Source organism: Sciurus vulgaris (assembly GCF_902686455.1).
Source record: "Sciurus vulgaris genome assembly, chromosome: 9".
Classification (NCBI taxonomy): Eukaryota; Metazoa; Chordata; class Mammalia; order Rodentia; family Sciuridae; genus Sciurus; species Sciurus vulgaris.
In genome coordinates, this window is record NC_136469.1 from 20,193,390 (window position 1) to 20,211,102 (window position 17,713).

The window sequence follows — 17,713 nt, forward strand, 5'->3', positions numbered from 1 at the left end:
CTCGTAGGATGATATCATCACTATGTGATTGAGGGGACATAGAAAATCCAGGTAAGAAGCTTTCTCACTGCTCTGGGGGTAATGCAGAAAGACAGACATTACGATGGTGTAGGCTGTGCTGTGCTTACCGGGATCCCTAGGGCTTTAAGAATGTTCATCTTGCACATGGGGCAGGTGCGATGGTCTAGAAGCCAGGGGTCAACACAGGACTTGTGGAAAAGATGCCTGCAATGAGAACCATACATCTTAGAGCGGCAGTGGCGGCAGAGACTCCCTGTTCCACTACAGACCAGCGACCTGCCCAAGGTCACTCAACGGCCGAATGGAGGCAGGGCCAAGACTCACCTGAACCTCCTTCACCTGGCTCCTGGGCCACTGGGTTTCCCACTGTACCCTTGGGTGATATGGGTCAAAATCTGCCTGGATCCTGGGTCCCGGGAAGTGACCTGTTATTTGCAACTGACTCTTCCAAGTTTCAGATGATATAGAGAACGCAGAAACTGAGAGATTTCTCTCTTTCTTCATGGGAAGAACATTTCATGGTAAGAACGCATGAGTGGGGAGACTTGTACAGACCTCCTGGGATGATTTGGTAGAGGCTAGTTTTAAAAAAGTCTGCAATTCCTTTCCCCATAGTCAGAAGATGACTGCAAAGTAAAGACTGACTTTCATTAATATTTGTGTCAAACATAAAGAGTGGAAGAGCTCCTGGAAGCATTTAACAAGACAAACGACTTCCTAAGTCGTCATGGCTGCTAGTTGTCAGGTCAGGAGCCAGCGTGAGGGGCTCTGTGGCTCCCCTGGGGGTGCCTGTGTCTGGCTGTGTGTTGGTGTGTTCCACTGAGTGACCAATCTCATGTGCCACTTGAGGCCTTCATATGAAGCTGAAGGGGGCATGAGGAGGGTTTCCTAACAAAACTTTCTCTCAACTTGGCTCACAAGATCCCACTCAGAGATATCAGGAGCTTCTAACTCACAAGACTCCAGACCATGAACAGAAGTAGTCAGAATTTCCTGCCTGGGGCAAGAAGAGAGAGCCCTGCCTGTTTTCTAGGACATTCCATCTGTGCCTGCATCCCTCTGTTGAATACAACACTATTCTTGAATCCTTCCATTCTGTTCTCTCATTTTCATCTTCTTTTGTTCTAACAGTTCTGAAAAACCTCACGTGCTTTGTGTTTGGGGATTTTGGGCTCAAATGCTTAAAAAGTACCCCCAGATTAGAGAAATGACTGGGAAGTGCCACCTTTTAAATTGAAACCCAGAAGAAGTCAAGTGTTGAAGACAGGATGAGGTGTATACAGGATGAGATCAGATTGGGGATTAGAAAAGCAGAGTGATAACAGGACGTGCTGTTGTATTTCCAGGTCACTGTCCAGAATGCCCTGCAGATCAACTGCTTGGAAAGTATAGAACCCATTCCTTCATTCCTTTATCCATCTGTTCATTTAACAGGTAGTCTCTGCCAAGAACTGTGCTCAGTACCATGAGTCAGCACAACAGTGACTTAGTCCTTCCCTTAGAACAACAGGAAAGGCAGATGTGAATAAAATAGTATTTTAATAGACTGCTTGGTGAAAATATACCACTTTTGAAGAACAGGAAGTGTGGAGGTGGGGCTTAGAACTGCGGGATTTATCTGAGTTCGGAGACGGTTTTTCCTGAGGAAGTGACATAGCCCTACGCTGGGCACTGGAAGGCAGCCAGGTCACTGCAGAGGGACAGGGAGGGGCCACAAGGAGAAGGATGCCTGGCACCTGGGGATGAACCCACTCCTTGTACCCCCAGAAAGCAATGCTGACCACCCTAGGTTCAGGTTCCAAGCTCACTCAGGACATAAGGGCCCAATAGAAATTTGCTCACCAACGAGTGGTGCTGTGGGCGGGGGGGAAGGTCAGACATCCTGGTCCCTTGTACCATTCCTGAGAGGCAGGAATCTCATATGTTCTCTGCACCAGCACAGGAATCAGGATTGCGGCAGCACTAACCATTAGCTGCTTTAACACACTTGGGCCTGTGGTTATTCTTGAAGGCCCCTGGTGATTTCTGCACTGTCTTCTTCCTCTCCTCTGTGATGGTTAGTTTTCCTGTGCCAACTGTCAAAGCGGTCCTTGGTAATCTGGGCGGGCCTTATCCAATCATTTGAAAGGCTTTCGGAGCAAAGCCAGTCTTCCCTGAAAAGAAATTCTGCCTCAAGACTAGCGTCTGCTCCTGGCCCGAGAGTTTGCAGCCCGCAGGCCTGCCCTGCAGACTTCAGACCTGACAGCCCCTTTCCCCGTGCAAGTCAGCTTCTTGAAACATCTCTGTATATCCCACTGTCTATCTCCCACTGGATCCATTTTTCTGGAGAATTCTGATTGAGACATCCTCCAGTTAGCATATAAGATTCCATGAGAGCAAAATCCTCATTTGCTTGCAGCCTGGCCTCCCCATAGTTTCTGGTACCCAGCTGATGCTCAGGGCACATCTGCCACGTGAGTGGATGCTCACTGATCCCAGGACCCGCCCTCTCCCAGCCTCTTCGGCGGCGGCTCTCCTTCCCGCACTCTTCCTGTCTTTTCCCATTCATCGCTCCTTTTCCTGTCTCAGCGTGGCTGCTCGGTCACCACCTCATCGTCCTTCTCGCTGTATCACTGCAGTAGCGTCCAAGACGCTCTCCGAGCTGCCAGGACTTTCCTGTTCCCTTCATCCCACTCGTTGTTGCCAGATTTATCTTCCTAAAATAGAGCGCTAGCTGTCACCCTCCTGTTCCGTTCTGTTCTGTGCCAGGAGCTGGGTACAGGGATGAATAAGACAAGGCCCCTCCCTTGACGGCACCGTCCTCCAGCCATTCCTTGTCAGCGACAATGTGAAGGCCACTGGACCTTCACACTCCTGGGTCCACTGTGATTTGGCTTTTCAGTCTCAGGCCATTCACCTTAGCGCTCCCAGACGCAGTACCTCATTGGTGAAACTGCATCTTATAGGTGTGGGTTTGCGACTGAATGAGTGTGTGTGTGTGAGAGAGAGAGAAAGAGAGAAAGGGGGGAGAGGGAGGAGGGAGAGAGAGGCAGAGGGAGGGAGGAGGGAGGGAGAGAGAGAAAAGAGAGAGACAGAGGGAGGGAGAGAGAGAGGGCAGTGGGGCAGAAAACAGTGCCCACAGAGCTTAAACACAATTCTTGGTATTCCTTCCTAGCCGGCCATCATTAATCTTATTAACAGTACTCTATTGCACCTTAATTTCAGATATTATGTGATTACTATGATTTCTATACTTTAGTATGAGCATTTTAACACAGAAAGCAAGTAGCTACAGTTTTAAACAAACTAAGAACTAAGAGCAAAAAAGAAGAAGTACCAAAGAGACGTACAGGGCAGGCAAGGTATGATTAACAAACATTTATTAATTTCTACCACCGTATTTCTTGTGCCAGCTGCCAAGTAGGCAAACTGTATCTTCATAATTGGGGTTCCAAAAATAGTTTTTCCCTTCTAAATGGAAAGAAAAAGTCACTAAAGAAATAAAAGCGATAGGGAAAGAATGGGGAGTGAGGTGAAACAGGTTGGCAGTTCAGAAAACACCGCTAAGGTGCAATTGGAACCCATCTTATTTGCAATTTACAGCAGAGCCCTGAGCCTTCCCACATTTTAACAAGAACCCCCTGAGAAAAGACAAATGGGGACAGAAAGGACCAATAGAGAAGCAGTGGGACCAGTCTATGTCTTGACAATCCTAACGAATTGGAAATAACGCCAGAGGGTGACGTAAGAGGAAGACTCAGACTTTTCTTCCTATTCATCAAAGGGACGCAAACACTGTAGAGTTCAACACATTACTGGTGCAGTGACACACACCTGTAATCCCAGCAGCTTGGGAGGCTGAGGCAGAAGGATCACAAATTGGAGGCCAGCCTCAGCAACTTAGCGAGGACCTACGCAACTTAGCAGGATCCTGTCGCAAAAAAATAAAAAGGACTGGGGATGTGGGGCAGTGGTAAAGTGCCACTGGGTTCAATCCCCAGTACCAAAATAAATAAATAAATAAATAAATAAATAAAATTTAAAAAAGAAAAAAAGAAAAAGAAAAAAGGGAAAAAAAGGATGCCCACAGCGGCAGGATGAAGCTGAGAGGATTACATCCTACATTTTTAGCAATACGAGAAACAAAGCTAAACTAATCTCCACATCTACTGGTTCTGGTTTTCTGTTGTTCTTTCACCTAGCTGCATGATTCCCTCCCCTATTAAGTGACATTTCTTCTCTGCCCAGAGAAGGAAGGGGCCATTGTGTTCTTTCAATCTCATCCACTTTTATTGGTTTCTCTGACCCTGACACCCTGCAGCTAAGATTAGGATTCTGTGGGTGTTGGTACCAACGCAAGCTGCTTCATTCTCCTTAGTGAAATTCTTACTAAGAATGTGAGTCACTCAGGTATCTGAGAATCCCATACTCCCAGGCAACATCGACTATTTAAAACAGATACCCAGTGCTTCAATGGGTGGCCGAAAAGTTCCTTTGGAGCCTCTGTGTCTTATATGCAAAATTGTCAATGAAATGAGGGTGAGTCTTAACTAGAAATCCCTACTGACAGTGTCTACCACCTACTGTGTCCCTTTCATGTACCAGGCACGTGACCTACAGAATTGATTCACAACCAACCTTTGAGCTAAAAATTACTATTATTCTAATTTTATGGAAGAGGTAGTTCAAGTTCATTAAAGAAAGTTTCCTAAAGAGCTGGTAAGCTGTAGAGATAGGACTCAAACCCAGTCCCAACCTGGTTATAAGGTCAGTGCTTTTACCAATTTTGTACTCCTTGGGTCTTCTTCCCAAGAGTTATGGGTAAGAGGGTAGCTGGAAGTATTCACACTTTTATTCTTTTCCAATGGACTTTTGTGCTCCAGTTTCAAGTGCCTGACCTCCTGAGCTTTAGTTTCCTCATTTATAGGATGAAGATAATAACAGTACCCATCTGAGGGTCTTAATACTATTCTTCCAATATGCCAGCTCTCCCTCTTTTAGGTATCCAGAGAGATTACAGGTTCTCCTAGTGGCATCTATAGTGGGGTAAGTAATTCTGTCCAATAAATCACAAAGAAAATAACTGATTTCACTTTGGATGTGGCACTTACTGATTGCTTTGTCAATTAGCAATGTTGAGATAGTGCCTGCTTCGTCAGTCTAGCTGTGGTAAACAGACGCCTCACTGATACATGATGGACACAGACCACAGGAAGTTTTTGCTGTGTTAAGCCAAGGGCAGATTTTGTTACTGCAGTGAAACCTTGCCTATCCTGACTAGTAAAATACCTCATGGGGTAGATGTATGGATTAAGTATTTGGCAAGGGTTCACAGGATTAGAGTGATGTTAGCTATTTTGAGTCAAGTAAGTGCAACACACACAAAGGAACAGGTCATTAATAGATACAAGTAAAACCACTTTGGAATTCAGGGAAAGGAGCTGTTACTTTGTGAGGAAATCAGGAAGTTGTGGGATGTTGTATGGCCTTTTACATAGCACAAGAGACGGAAAGAACTTGGAAGTGGGATGATAGGAAGAAAGCAAGCCAGGGAGAAGGAATTTCAGGAGTCAAGATAAAGAGGCAATATCATGAGGTATGGGAAACTCAGGTTGCCTGAAGTGGAGGCTATTTTAAGCATAAAGCAGAAAATAAAATTGGAAAATATGGGTCCACTGCCTTCTGAGAAAATCCGGATGGACCGAGTAGTGGGGAGGTCTGAGAGCGGGGAGAGTGACCACGGGCCTTGTTCTGTGTGAGGCTGGGCCTACCACCACCATGTCACTTCCTTCTGTCTTATCTCAACTTTCCATGTCTCCACTACACAAGGCCCTTGTCAGGAGAGCTGCAGTCACCACTGTGGTGTTTGGTGTTGATCAGGCCAGGTAAGTGGACCCCTGCTCCCTCCTACCGTCAACTCCACCCCTGGCCCAGTGCCCTACTGTGGGCATAATCCTGTTATTGAGCTTGGGGTCGATGGGAAATGGTTGAACCAACTATGAGAAACCCATTCCTCTGACTTTCCTGTTCAGGTTATGCAAACATCTTTTGAAAGAAGAGAAAAGGGGGGCAAGAGAGCAGGCACCCAGAACCAGTACTAAACATATTCTGGCCTAAACATAATTACTTGGTTTTGGCAAGCTAATCTGATGGCAGTTTCACATAACGGGAGTGTCAGGGTGGGGGGCAGAGATAGAGAATGCAATAAATAAATTCCTGCTCACCTCACAGTGTCCTTCCACGGAAAAAAGCTGCTCTGTTTCAGATCCATGATAATAAGTTTGGAAAGTAAAATCTGGGGAATTTGCAGACAAAATCTTTAAAGCTTGGGCTAGACATGATTTGGTTTTCTTGGGGTGTTTAGTCATTTGGCTTAGAGTGAGTTGGGGGTGTCCAAGACAGATTTTTAGCCGAAACCACAACCCCAGAGAGATGTGTGTTTAGCAGAGCTCCCACACAGAGCAAAGATGAGGGAGGAAAAGAGTGTCACATGCACTGTCCCACTGTGAAAGAAACCTGGCTTGGTTTTGGGCCCTGAGACCCCTGCCCCCTCCTGAGGTAAGGGTTTCTCTTGGTAAAACCCAGGGGCTATGATGGTACTTGCCCTACCTACATCACAGGCTTTTGAGATACAGATCAGACATTATATGTAAAATGTGCTTTGTAAACTGTAGAGTGCTTTTCACAGTTAAAGTGCTATAATAAGCAACCATTTATTTCACCAAGTTGTCCATTGTTTGGGGCTTAAGTAGCATGAAAAGAAAAACTGACAAAACTAAAATGAACCAGATCAGAACCTCTTGGTACTGAACTCAGCTTCTTTTTGAACTACGGTGGAGGTCGCTGATACTTTGGGAATGAGAGTTAGGAGGGACTTGCAGGCCCTGGCTTCACTCCTCTGGTTCTGCAGAGCGAGGCTCTGTGCTCAGAACTTGGCCCTGGTCTAATTATATCGCTTGGCTGGGCCAGCGAGGCTGGTTGGCATTCAACCTGTGAGTCGACTTGATGGATATGACTGAGGATCAGGGCATTTGAAGTCAGAATGCCATATTTAACCAGGTCACCGCAGTCCAAGACTTCTTTCCTAAGGTGGCCTTTGCTCTGCTGAAAGACAGCAGAAACAAACACGTCAGACTTGATCTTCCTGTATCACCATCTTCTTTCATGTTTTCTTCCTTTCATCCCTTAATTAAGTGATAGCTAATGATTGGCAGTTTACGTTAAGTAGTGCTCATAAAAATCTGAAGTAATGAAAGAAAAATGGATAGAAAACACCATCAGCAAACTTTGAACTTCAGTATTATGTAACTTTGACTAAAGTATAAAGTCAGCCATTATTTTCTTTTAAGTTCTATGGCTTCGCTGGTACTTTCCCCCCATTACTTTAAATGAAGGTATAATATGCACAGAATGCATAAATTGTAGGCAAGCTTGGGGACTTCCGAGGTGGGAGAATATTTCATACCACCAGATAAAGAGGGGCACCACTCCATTATCCCAGAGACCCATCTTGCTCCTGGCCAGTCTGTACCCTCTCCTGCCACCTGGGTACCCTCTGGCCTCTGTCAGCACAGGCTACTTTTGCTTGCTATTGAATCTCATATAAATGGAATCATAAAGCTCCATCTTTTCATTCCTAGATTCTTTTGCTCAAAGTAATGTGTTTTTTCACATTCACCTGAACCTTGATGCACGTGCATATTTTGTTCCCTTTGGAGTATTCCAGCAAATGGATGTGATCCAATTTGTTGACAGATTTTTTTCTGTAATTACTGGGATATTTTCATTTTCTGGTTACTGTGAATAAATGTGATATAGTCAACTTCCATTCAAGTCTTTCTGTGAACATGTTCATTTATTTTTTTCTTATGGGTATGTATCCAAGAATGGAACTGTCATGTCATAGAATAGTGTGTATTTAACTTGACCAGAAACTGTCAAATAAATTTCCAAAGTGGTCATGCCATTTTAAACTTCCACCACTGGACGGCTTTTTATTTGGGCAAGAATATAAAACTATGTTCTCAAAAGAATAAGTTAAAAAAAAAAAAAGATTTTTATAAACAACCACCATTGAGTGAGGATATATCAGCATAAATTTTCAGGTATTTAAAGAAATACAGTCAAACTGAATAGTTTATTTTTTGATAGGGAATTAGTAAAATAAGGAGAGCTAAAAACACAAATATAAAAATTCATCACTTTTATAACCTAACTTCTTAAATCAAAATGCATCATAAAAATGCTGGGCATGGTGGTTCAAGCTTTAATTCCAGTGACTCAGTAAGCTGAGGCAAGAGGATTACAAGTTCAAGGCCAGTCTGGGCAACTTAATGAGACCCTGCTTCAAAACAAACGAACAAACAAAATCTCAAAACAATTTAACCAAACCCCCCCCCAACACACTATTTACCCAAAATGTAAAACTAAAATGTTAAAAATAATATAAATCACATTTAATAAATTCTAGGCTACTGCATATTCCCCCAATTTTGACACATTTAAAATTAGGAAACCTCTTCTAATCAATGATAATTTCCATCAGATACAATGTTATATAAAGAACTTGTGTGAGCGGTAATAATTCAGAAAAAAAATGGAGATATAGGAATTAAAACTATGTTAACATTTGGCTATCAGATGACAAAATGCTTTAAAAACGTGCAATTTCCTGGCCTTGGGGGAGCACTAATGTTAGCACTTCTCATACTGCTAGTGAGGTGTCAATCACTACCACTTTCTTAACAGCAATTGGATAAAACTTCTCCAGATCCTTCGAAGTCACTTTTGACCCAGTAGATTCACTTTTAGGGGTTCATCTTAGGGTCAAATTCAGAAAAAAAAAAATAAATAAACAACTAAGGTCATATTGATGAAAACCTGGAAGCTAGTTAACTTCTGAAAAGCAGGAGTAAAGTTCAGCATGTTCCCATCATTATTATTACACAATGATGAAATTATCTTAAAATAAGTTATAGTTGTGGGAAAATGCTTACTTTTTAATGTAACTGAGACAGTAGAATAAAAATGATACTAATGACTCTACGAAGCTTAAAAATATACATATATGGTGTTAATATATATGCTTTATAAAAATTAAATTTTCCAATAATTATCTTTTTGAGGAGAGATTATTATTTTGGTTATGCTTCTCTCTGTTTTCAAAATTTTCCGCAATTAGGAAAGGAAACTTAAAGACTATTTTTAAAAATATTGCCTATGTAAACAGACAGCTTTAAATAGAATGCCCCCAAATCTAATTTGCATAACATGGGAACAAAAGAGCAGGTGAAGCTGATGAATGCAGCCAATGATCATCATTCTTTTCAAAAAAAGGAATTCGGAAGAAATTTGTCCCTAATTGAGCATATGTAACAGGCATGCAGGGTAAAATGAGGACAGGCCACTTCTGCCTGGCTAGAAAGTGCTCCTTTGTTTTCTTCTTCACCAGTTAGAGGGCTTGTAATCTGAATCCCGATCACATTACAGCATTTTATAAAATGCTGTTACTTACAAAGACCTTGGCATTTTGAGTCCACATAGACATCCAACTGCCTTTACTCATCTGAAAATCAGACTGATCTCTAGGTTTAAGTCTCTTAAGGGGCGAGTGTCTATTTTTGTAGGGTTTCAGTAAAACTTGATTGGGATTCTCTGACTTTCCAAATATGAACATGGTGTTCACCTTTACATCATGTTCTATACTCTATCATGTTATGTTGTTTACTATGATTGTGTTGTATTGGGCAGGGTGTATCCATGAGACCCTCTCTCCTCTCAAAAGGGAAGTTCATAAATGAATATTAGTCTAACTTGGATTTTGCCTTTGGTTGCCATTAAGGATCCATGATATGAAAACCACAAGACTTTTGAGACAAGCAGGGGAGGTTATGAACTGCCCAGGTGGGTTTGGTTGGAAGCAAACTCCCTTAAGGCATGTTTGGAGTGGGTTCCATGCTCTCACCTACATTAGCTCAGTAAATCTTACTACTTGATTCTAAGAAGGGGGGGGCTTTGGGCAGGCAACTAATCTTTGAGTCCTAGTATTCTTATGTGTTCAGAAAGCTTTATTGAGGGTTCCTTTTACTGTTTACCCAGTATGTTACACTAGATGTCTTTCAAACTGCTCTCTGGAGGGGGGCATATAGCACCTGTCCTTGGGGATAGGAGCTAATGGAATACAGTATTGGAGTGGTCAATTAATAAATAGACCTGTGTTAAAAATACATATCAGTCGCATCAACTGAGAAAGAAGAGCAGCTGACAATCGGACTGGTTAGATAAGCACAGATGATTTATGAGCATCTTGTCAACTACACACACATGGGATGTGCGTAACAGACCTCTGAAGAAGCCACTGAAACTCAAACACCAAATTTAGACAGTGGTATTTCAGCAGCCTTTAAAAAATTCCTTTTCCAAGTCTCTGGACCTATCCCTTTTAGGTTGTATTTGACTCAGTCGTTGCAATGTCATTAGGAATTTCTTCAGAAGTTAGGATATCTATTAACACACACAAGCATCTTTATTTTTTGTACCACGGATTGAACCCAGAAGCACTTAACCACTGAGTCATGTCCCCAGCCCTTTAAAAAAATGTTATCTAGAGGCAGTGTCTCGCTGAGTTCCTTGCGGCATCTCTAAGTTGCAGAGACTGGCTTTGAACTTGAGACCCTCCTGCCTTAGCTTCCCAAATTGCTGGGATTACAGTAGGCATGCACCACAGTGCCGGGCAAACAAGCTTCATTTGTTGTTTCACTATGATTTTGTATCGTACTTTAGCCATTTATTCCATTTTTGATTTTTTGGCCTGGTTTCCATGTCATCTCTTTTAACACTATTGATGTTGTTAGTCATGTTCTGATGTTTGTAAAAGTGTAGTCTTATGTTTGAGAAAGAAAAGAAAGAGAACTGATACAGAAGTTTAGCTACCTTCCTAAAAAGGAGAGAAGAGAAAAGGAAGGGTAACCTAGTGTTTACACAGAGAATTCAACCACTGTCTGTCCAAAATGAAGCCCTCCTACGTGACCCGGCAGTGGGAGTCTGGAGGGGTGGAAAGAAGGTCTGAAGGAAGATTTCTGAAGATGAGCCAAAGCTGGTCAAGTGTTTTGTTTTTGCTTGTATAATTTGTTTGGTTTGTGTGTGATTAAAAAAAATCTGTTTTAGTGTTTGAAAGCTGCTCCTTGCTCTGTAGTTTTTGAGTGATAGTGTGGAAGCTACTGGACTTTTTTTAAATTTAAAATCTGAATGAAAAGACATGACCATGTTTTATTTTATTTATTTACTTACTTATTTTTGTGGTGCTGCAGATGGTGCAGGGCCTCCTGCCTGCCAGGTAAGCATCTACCACTGAGCTAATCTCCCAGCCTAATGTGACCATGTTTTAAAAGCAAAGAAGTGAAGCCATCAGTCACCAACCTAAGAAATGGACATCCATTCTTTGGTGGTTTATTCCTGGGTCTCTGGAATAGATCTATGTCACTACATAGCAGTGCAAAGGCATGACGTAGTCTCCTAACTGGTCTTCTGACTGCAGTCACATCCCCTGAAGCCACACTCCATTTGAGAGCCAGGATGCTGGCTGTGAATCACAAGCCAAATCCCCCACAAGGATCCCCAGCACTTGGCCACCATCCGGGCCCTTTGCCAGGCATGCCATCTTTACATCTTTGCATTTAAAACATGGTCACTTTAGGATGGGAGGGTAAGCTCAGTGGTAGATGCTTTCCTAGCAGGTAGGAGGCCCTGCACCTTCCCAGCACCACAAAAAATAAGTAAATGAATAAATTAAATAAAACATGCTCATGTCTTTCCATTCAAGTCCCGCACAACCTGGGCTGCTTCCCCTCATTCCTGACGTACATGCCAACACTCCAGGTTCCCCCTGTTAACCTTGCTTAGAGAGTCCTTATCTCTGACTGGAAACGTACTCAGTACAACTTTGTGAAATATAATTAGCCCATCCGAATCATAACTTAGACGGAAATAATGTGAAATTGTGAACTAAGATTTATGCACAAAGCTATTTAGCACAGCCTTACTGATAATAGCAATAAAGAGGTGTGTACGGGGAATATGTTAAATGCTCAAAAATAAGCAGATCAATTATGGTACAGGGATGTTGCAGTTTGGTGATTTATATGTTCTCCTAAGGTGGCCGGTGGGTTAAAGGCCAGTCCCCATCTTGGCACCAGTGGGAGGTGGGGGAAACTTTAAGTCGATGGGCCCTAACAGGAGGTCTTAGGTCTTTAGGGGTGTGGTCCTGAATGGGTAAATGGCACCCCAGGCCCTTCCTTGCAACCTGGCCAAGAGGCGAGTGGTTTTGCAACACTATGTGCGGCCTCACCATGGGACCCAAAGCATGGGACCAACAGACCAGGGACTGACACCTCCGGAACTGTGAGCCAAAATAAGACTTTCCCCTTTATAGTCGATTATCTCAAGTATTTGTTACGATGATGAAGAACTGCATAACATAATTGGTATTACATGTGAATTGAAAATGATATTGATTCAGTTTTCAAAGATATGGAACACATTTATTCTAGAAAAGTCTCTTGGTAACCTAGAAGGTGCAAATATCCAACAAGATACTGTAACTGTCAAAGAAGAAAGAAAAATAAAAATGGAGACCCAAATGGAGTCAGAGATGAGATGATAAACACCTTTTGGTTGTGGTGAGTTATAAATCTGGCTCTTAGGTTTCTACCAATACACACAAAAGAAATTTGGATAATGTCACAATTCAGTGTCTACAAAATCAGAACATTCCCTATGGTTGGGAGAACTACTCCGGTAGGTCCCTACGAGGAAGTCAAGGCACAAAATCCTAACAAGAAACCCAACAGTAAGTGCCCTGAGGCTGTTTCCACAGAGATGGCATAGAGCAGCTTAATTTTCCTCTGGGGAGCTAATACGACAGGGCTAGTTGTTAGGTTTTCATGAATTTATAGAAGTACATTTTAGAAAAACAGAAGGACTGAATTACATTTCAATTAATCTTCCCAAATAAATTTTTTTCTAGTCTCATTTTTGATACACTTGCTGAAAAAAATACCTGAGGTCTAGCTAATCTAGATTTTAATTTGACAATTAAAAATAGATCTCCACACAAGCAGGGAGATCAGTGACAGGTGACTGCAGAAGGCCAAGACAGATGTGATGGTGGTAATGATGTTAGTAATGATATAATGCAATAGTACAAGCGATAATGAGAAAAGTGATCGTAGCCTCAAACTCTTGGTATTGCAGTAATAGAATAATAATAATAATAATAATAATAGATTATTATTCTTTGTCAGATTTGGGGTACATAAAAACTCATTTCATTTTTAGTCAGCCCACTTCAGTTGGGTCCTAAATCCAAATATCAGTTCCATTTTCTGGTGAGTAAAATTCAGACTGAAATTAAAAACAAAACACATGCATGTGCACACAAAATTCAGACTGGGGAAATGAAGAGTTATTGTTTAGTGGGTTCACTGTTTCCATTTCGGAAGATGACAGCGTTCTGGAGTTGGATGTGGAGATGGGTCACAACAATGTGAAACAATACTTCATGTCTTTGAATTATAGACTTGAAATGGTCAAAAAGGTAAAATTTGGTATGTTTATTTTCCAAGCCCAGAAATCCACTCCAGAATTATGTGTTCTAACAGATGATCTTGCTCAGACGCACCTCTGATCCCATTGTGAAGAGCAAGGAGCCCAACACACCCGGGGCCTGCAGAGCTGCTGACTAAGCCTTCAGAGCAGGCACGGCCAAGGCCGTCATTTACACACTGTTAGACATCAGCTTCCGTGTTTGGATGTTAACCAGCAGGAGCGCACTTCCCGACTAGAAGGATTTCAGGGTAGGTGTTATCAGTTCCTTACTTTATTCAATCACCTCCATGTGCCCTGCTCTCAAGACCTCTTTAAATTCCGTGCATTCGCAATGCTGCAACTTGGAGTACCAGCCAGGAAGCACTATTTAACAAAGAAGTAGCTATAGGACATCAGTTGTGAACCAGGTGAGGACTGGGGACCATCTGCGCAAGACAGTGACTTCAGTTCTAGAGGATTTTACTTGTCATTCAACTCTGTTGATAACAAGCCAGCAAGACACACTGCCTCTCCCGGACACATCAGCAAATGATAGCATCAACGAGAAACTCCTGTTTTCTGTCTTCCCCGGTGAGGTGGAATGGTGAACTGTGAATAGCTCATCAGTGGATTATTAAGTAAGCTCAAGGAGGCCGGGACATGTTCCTGTTTTCCCTCAGTGGAAAAGTCTGGCTGGGCCATGAAAAGACTTTTCAAGAAAGTTTCCGCAGTAGCATCGACATTCCAGGGTGTTTGGTTGGTCTAAGCAAGTAAGAGCTTGATCAGGTTCTGGCTCCAGCCTTAGAGGTGAAAGGAAGGTCAAAACAGGGCCCAGATAATCTAGGACTATTTCTAGTGAATTCTCACAATGATAAGGAAAAAGAACAGGATATTAAATGATGTTGACAATGATATCTCCACCTTGCACAAATAGGCATAAGAAATAAAAGGAGGGGCTGGGGAGATAGCTCAGTTGGTAGAGTGCTTGCACTGCAAGCACAAGTCCCTGAGTTCGATCCCCAGCACCACAAAAAAAAAAAAAAAAAAAAAAAAAAAGGAAGGAGATATACAAAAATGTTAGCAGTAGTTACCAACATGAGGGAGTTAGGCAGATATTCAAATATTTTATCCATTTTGCAAATTTTCTGTAATGAGGATGTAAAGGACAAAGGAAATCATTGCTGGAGTATATGAAGATATTACTTATACCATGGGGTCTTTTCCTAACTTTCTTGTGCCTGGTGTTATCTCCACTAAATTTTCTTACAAACTTTGTTATTATAGTTGCACACATCACTCTGTATCCTGATTACTTACTTATTGAAATTATTTCCCATTAGACTATTTTCTTTAGGGAATGAACCACATCATTTATCTTTCCATTTCTGGTACTTCCCACTACTCCTGACACACAGTTGCTATAAAATATTTGTCATTCCAAAGAAAGCATTTAGTTACTAAAAATTATCACACAGATCTGCTTATTACTAGGCAGTTTTGAAATATTTCTTCAATTGTGGAGGAGACTATGCCAGATCAAAGGAAAAGAATGTAGTAGAAACTATATTTGCACAAATGTTATAGTGACAAATTAGAGATTGGAAAAAATTTTGCAGACGTGTCCCGAAGAGATGGAAATATTGTTTTTTTTTTTTTTTAATGCAAACATGAACTTTTGGTCTGCCCAAGTAATTCACATTCTTTTTGAGACACTGTGTGTTTGAAATTGAGTAAACAGAAATGAATAATTATTGAAGAACAGTAGGGATACCATAAGATAAAAAGGTCATGGAAGGATCAGAGAGCCCAACTTGTTCTCCAGACAAGAGAAGATGCAAAGCTTCAAAAAAATATCTTTGGTTGCTAAAAACATAACCACAGATATTAACCCATCACAAAAAAAGTCTACTCTTAAAATCTAGCAAAATGTATGTGTTGGCATATGCATGATGGAGCAAACTAAAGTTTCTTGGAAAATGCCTTAGTGTTGTGTTAGGATCGAATCCAAACCATGAAAGTTTGATCCGTGCGATGCAATGTGCTCTGTGTGCCGCTGAGGGTCTGTTCCTTACATAGTGCAGGCATGTCCAGCTCACACCAAGCCTCCTGTTCACATGCTAGAGAACTGGAAGATGGAAGAACCAGGGGAGGGAGGCACGGTGCGCATGTGCATGGCGTAACTTCAATAATCACCAAGGTTGCAGGAGGAAGGCATTGACTGATTTATCATTTGTGCAGGGGGATCCAAAAGAGATAAGAGAATGAGTTGGAAAATGCTGTGGTATAAGCATATACCTGGGTGATTTGGAAAACCATCCTAATGTTAGGGGTTGAGGCTACAAAGTATGAGAGAGGGGACTAGATACACTGGGACATTTTTTGAAATAGTTTTAACTCCAAGGAATGCTGTGGATGAGTCAGCTGGGTAATAGGAGGAAAGGGAGTCTACAATGTTCACGGGAGCAAAGGTTTAATAATACCCCAGAGGAAATTATCTAGCAAAAAGCAAATGTCTCCACATTTGTTTGATAACATCCATTAGTGCAAACCGTCTGGCAGAAACCAGCAACAGGCATAAAAATATTTTGATTTGAAAATCGGCATGGAAAAAAAATATATGAGCTATTCAAAGAATACATATGTGTGGTTAGTGAAGCTCCAACAGTAATTAACTATAACCTGTGTTCAGTAATGTTTGGTGTACTTTGTTATTTAAGGCAGGATGCACAATAAGGAAATAAGTAAAAGAGATGGATGCTAAGGAACTTGAAGCAAACAGAATTAAGGACTCAGCCGAGAATCAAAGAACCATCTAGAAAGGAGAGCCTAAAGCTAAACTGAACCGGCCTAGGGTGAGCACCAGTGGAAGAAAATGAAAGTTCCTGAAGTTCTTTTTCTTTGTGGTAAATATTAAATGCTACTTTTTCTTGATGAATATTTCCAAAATAATTACACTCTAAAAGGAGGTCTGGAATAATACAAAAAAATCTAAATACCATTAAAGCAAAGTAATTTGTCATAATTAGAAACTGAAACTGGTCTAATGTTTCCAAACAGGGTATGGTAAATTAAATTGTGGTACAACTCCGTCTTGGCTATTATGGAGCCTCCAGCAATGGCATGGAGTAACATGAAATTCATGCATGACAGCTTTAAACGAACACATTACTTTACACTGTATGACTGCAGAGCTAAAGCTATGCAATGTATATATAAATACAATTTTTAACACAGATTTTCTTAATTAATTTGTAAAGTTCTTGGGAGTCTCAGGAAAAAGCAGCTATTTAACTTTAACTGGCTTTGGCTATTACCCTCCTAGGACTCTCAGCAGTCTCTTAGAAGGAAGGTCGAGGCAAGCAAGCACTGGACTTACTTAAACCCTGAGGCTTTGCAAATCAAATGCTGCAGAGATGAGAGCCGTCAGCCACCCTGAGAGGTCTTCCGTAGTTTACTGCCATTCTTTGCCAGTGTTCCTGGAAGTCATCCAGTGACATGAGGTGTAACGTGTAGAAAGAATTACATGGAGTGTCCTCAGACACAGCAGCTACCGAGCCTCCACGTGTCCCTTTTTAAGATTTTGTCCCAGAGGCAGATGGCCATCCAGGGACTCTGGATGGATTTTCTTAAACTCCATTTTCCTAAGGATCGGTTCGCCTGAGAACATTTTAAGAAAGATCCATTCTCCTTGGGAGTTTCTGCATCGGTTTGCGGATCCAGTCCTTTTGTTATTTCGAGATTATTTGACCAATCCTCTAAAGGCACATTTTATTTTATTTGTATTTCTAATAAATAGTCCTTAAAATATGCATTGTTTCAAGAACCAGTGGATTGTTAAATATCTTGGTGGTGTGTTATTTACTTTTTAACTCACTAAGAATTAAAGTCATTTTTAGGTGAAGAACTTCTTATCAAAGCAGAAGTTCATTTTTATTTTTAGGACACTTGCATGGATGCAAAAACACTAAAGAGGATTTTCAATTAAGGAGGATGGCTTTTCTGAAACTTTAAGATTCTTGATTTAATTAAAGTATTTAAATTTATTGGATTTTTAACAATCTAAAAAGAATCCCGACACCTTCACAGTGAATTTCAATTAGGCAGAGAGAAGAGGGTTACGTGAGGATTG

General features: G+C 41.5%; 1 protein-coding gene across 1 annotated transcript in view; it reads right to left on the bottom strand.

Moving 5' to 3' along the window:
• RNF150 (ring finger protein 150) overlaps positions 1–17,713 on the bottom strand; it is a 219,559-nt gene that overhangs the window by 49,220 nt on the left and 152,626 nt on the right. The window contains exon 5 of the mRNA XM_079154837.1: positions 129–225. Coding sequence (XP_079010963.1) covers positions 129–225 — 97 coding nt within the window. The remainder of the gene's footprint in view (positions 1–128; positions 226–17,713) is intronic.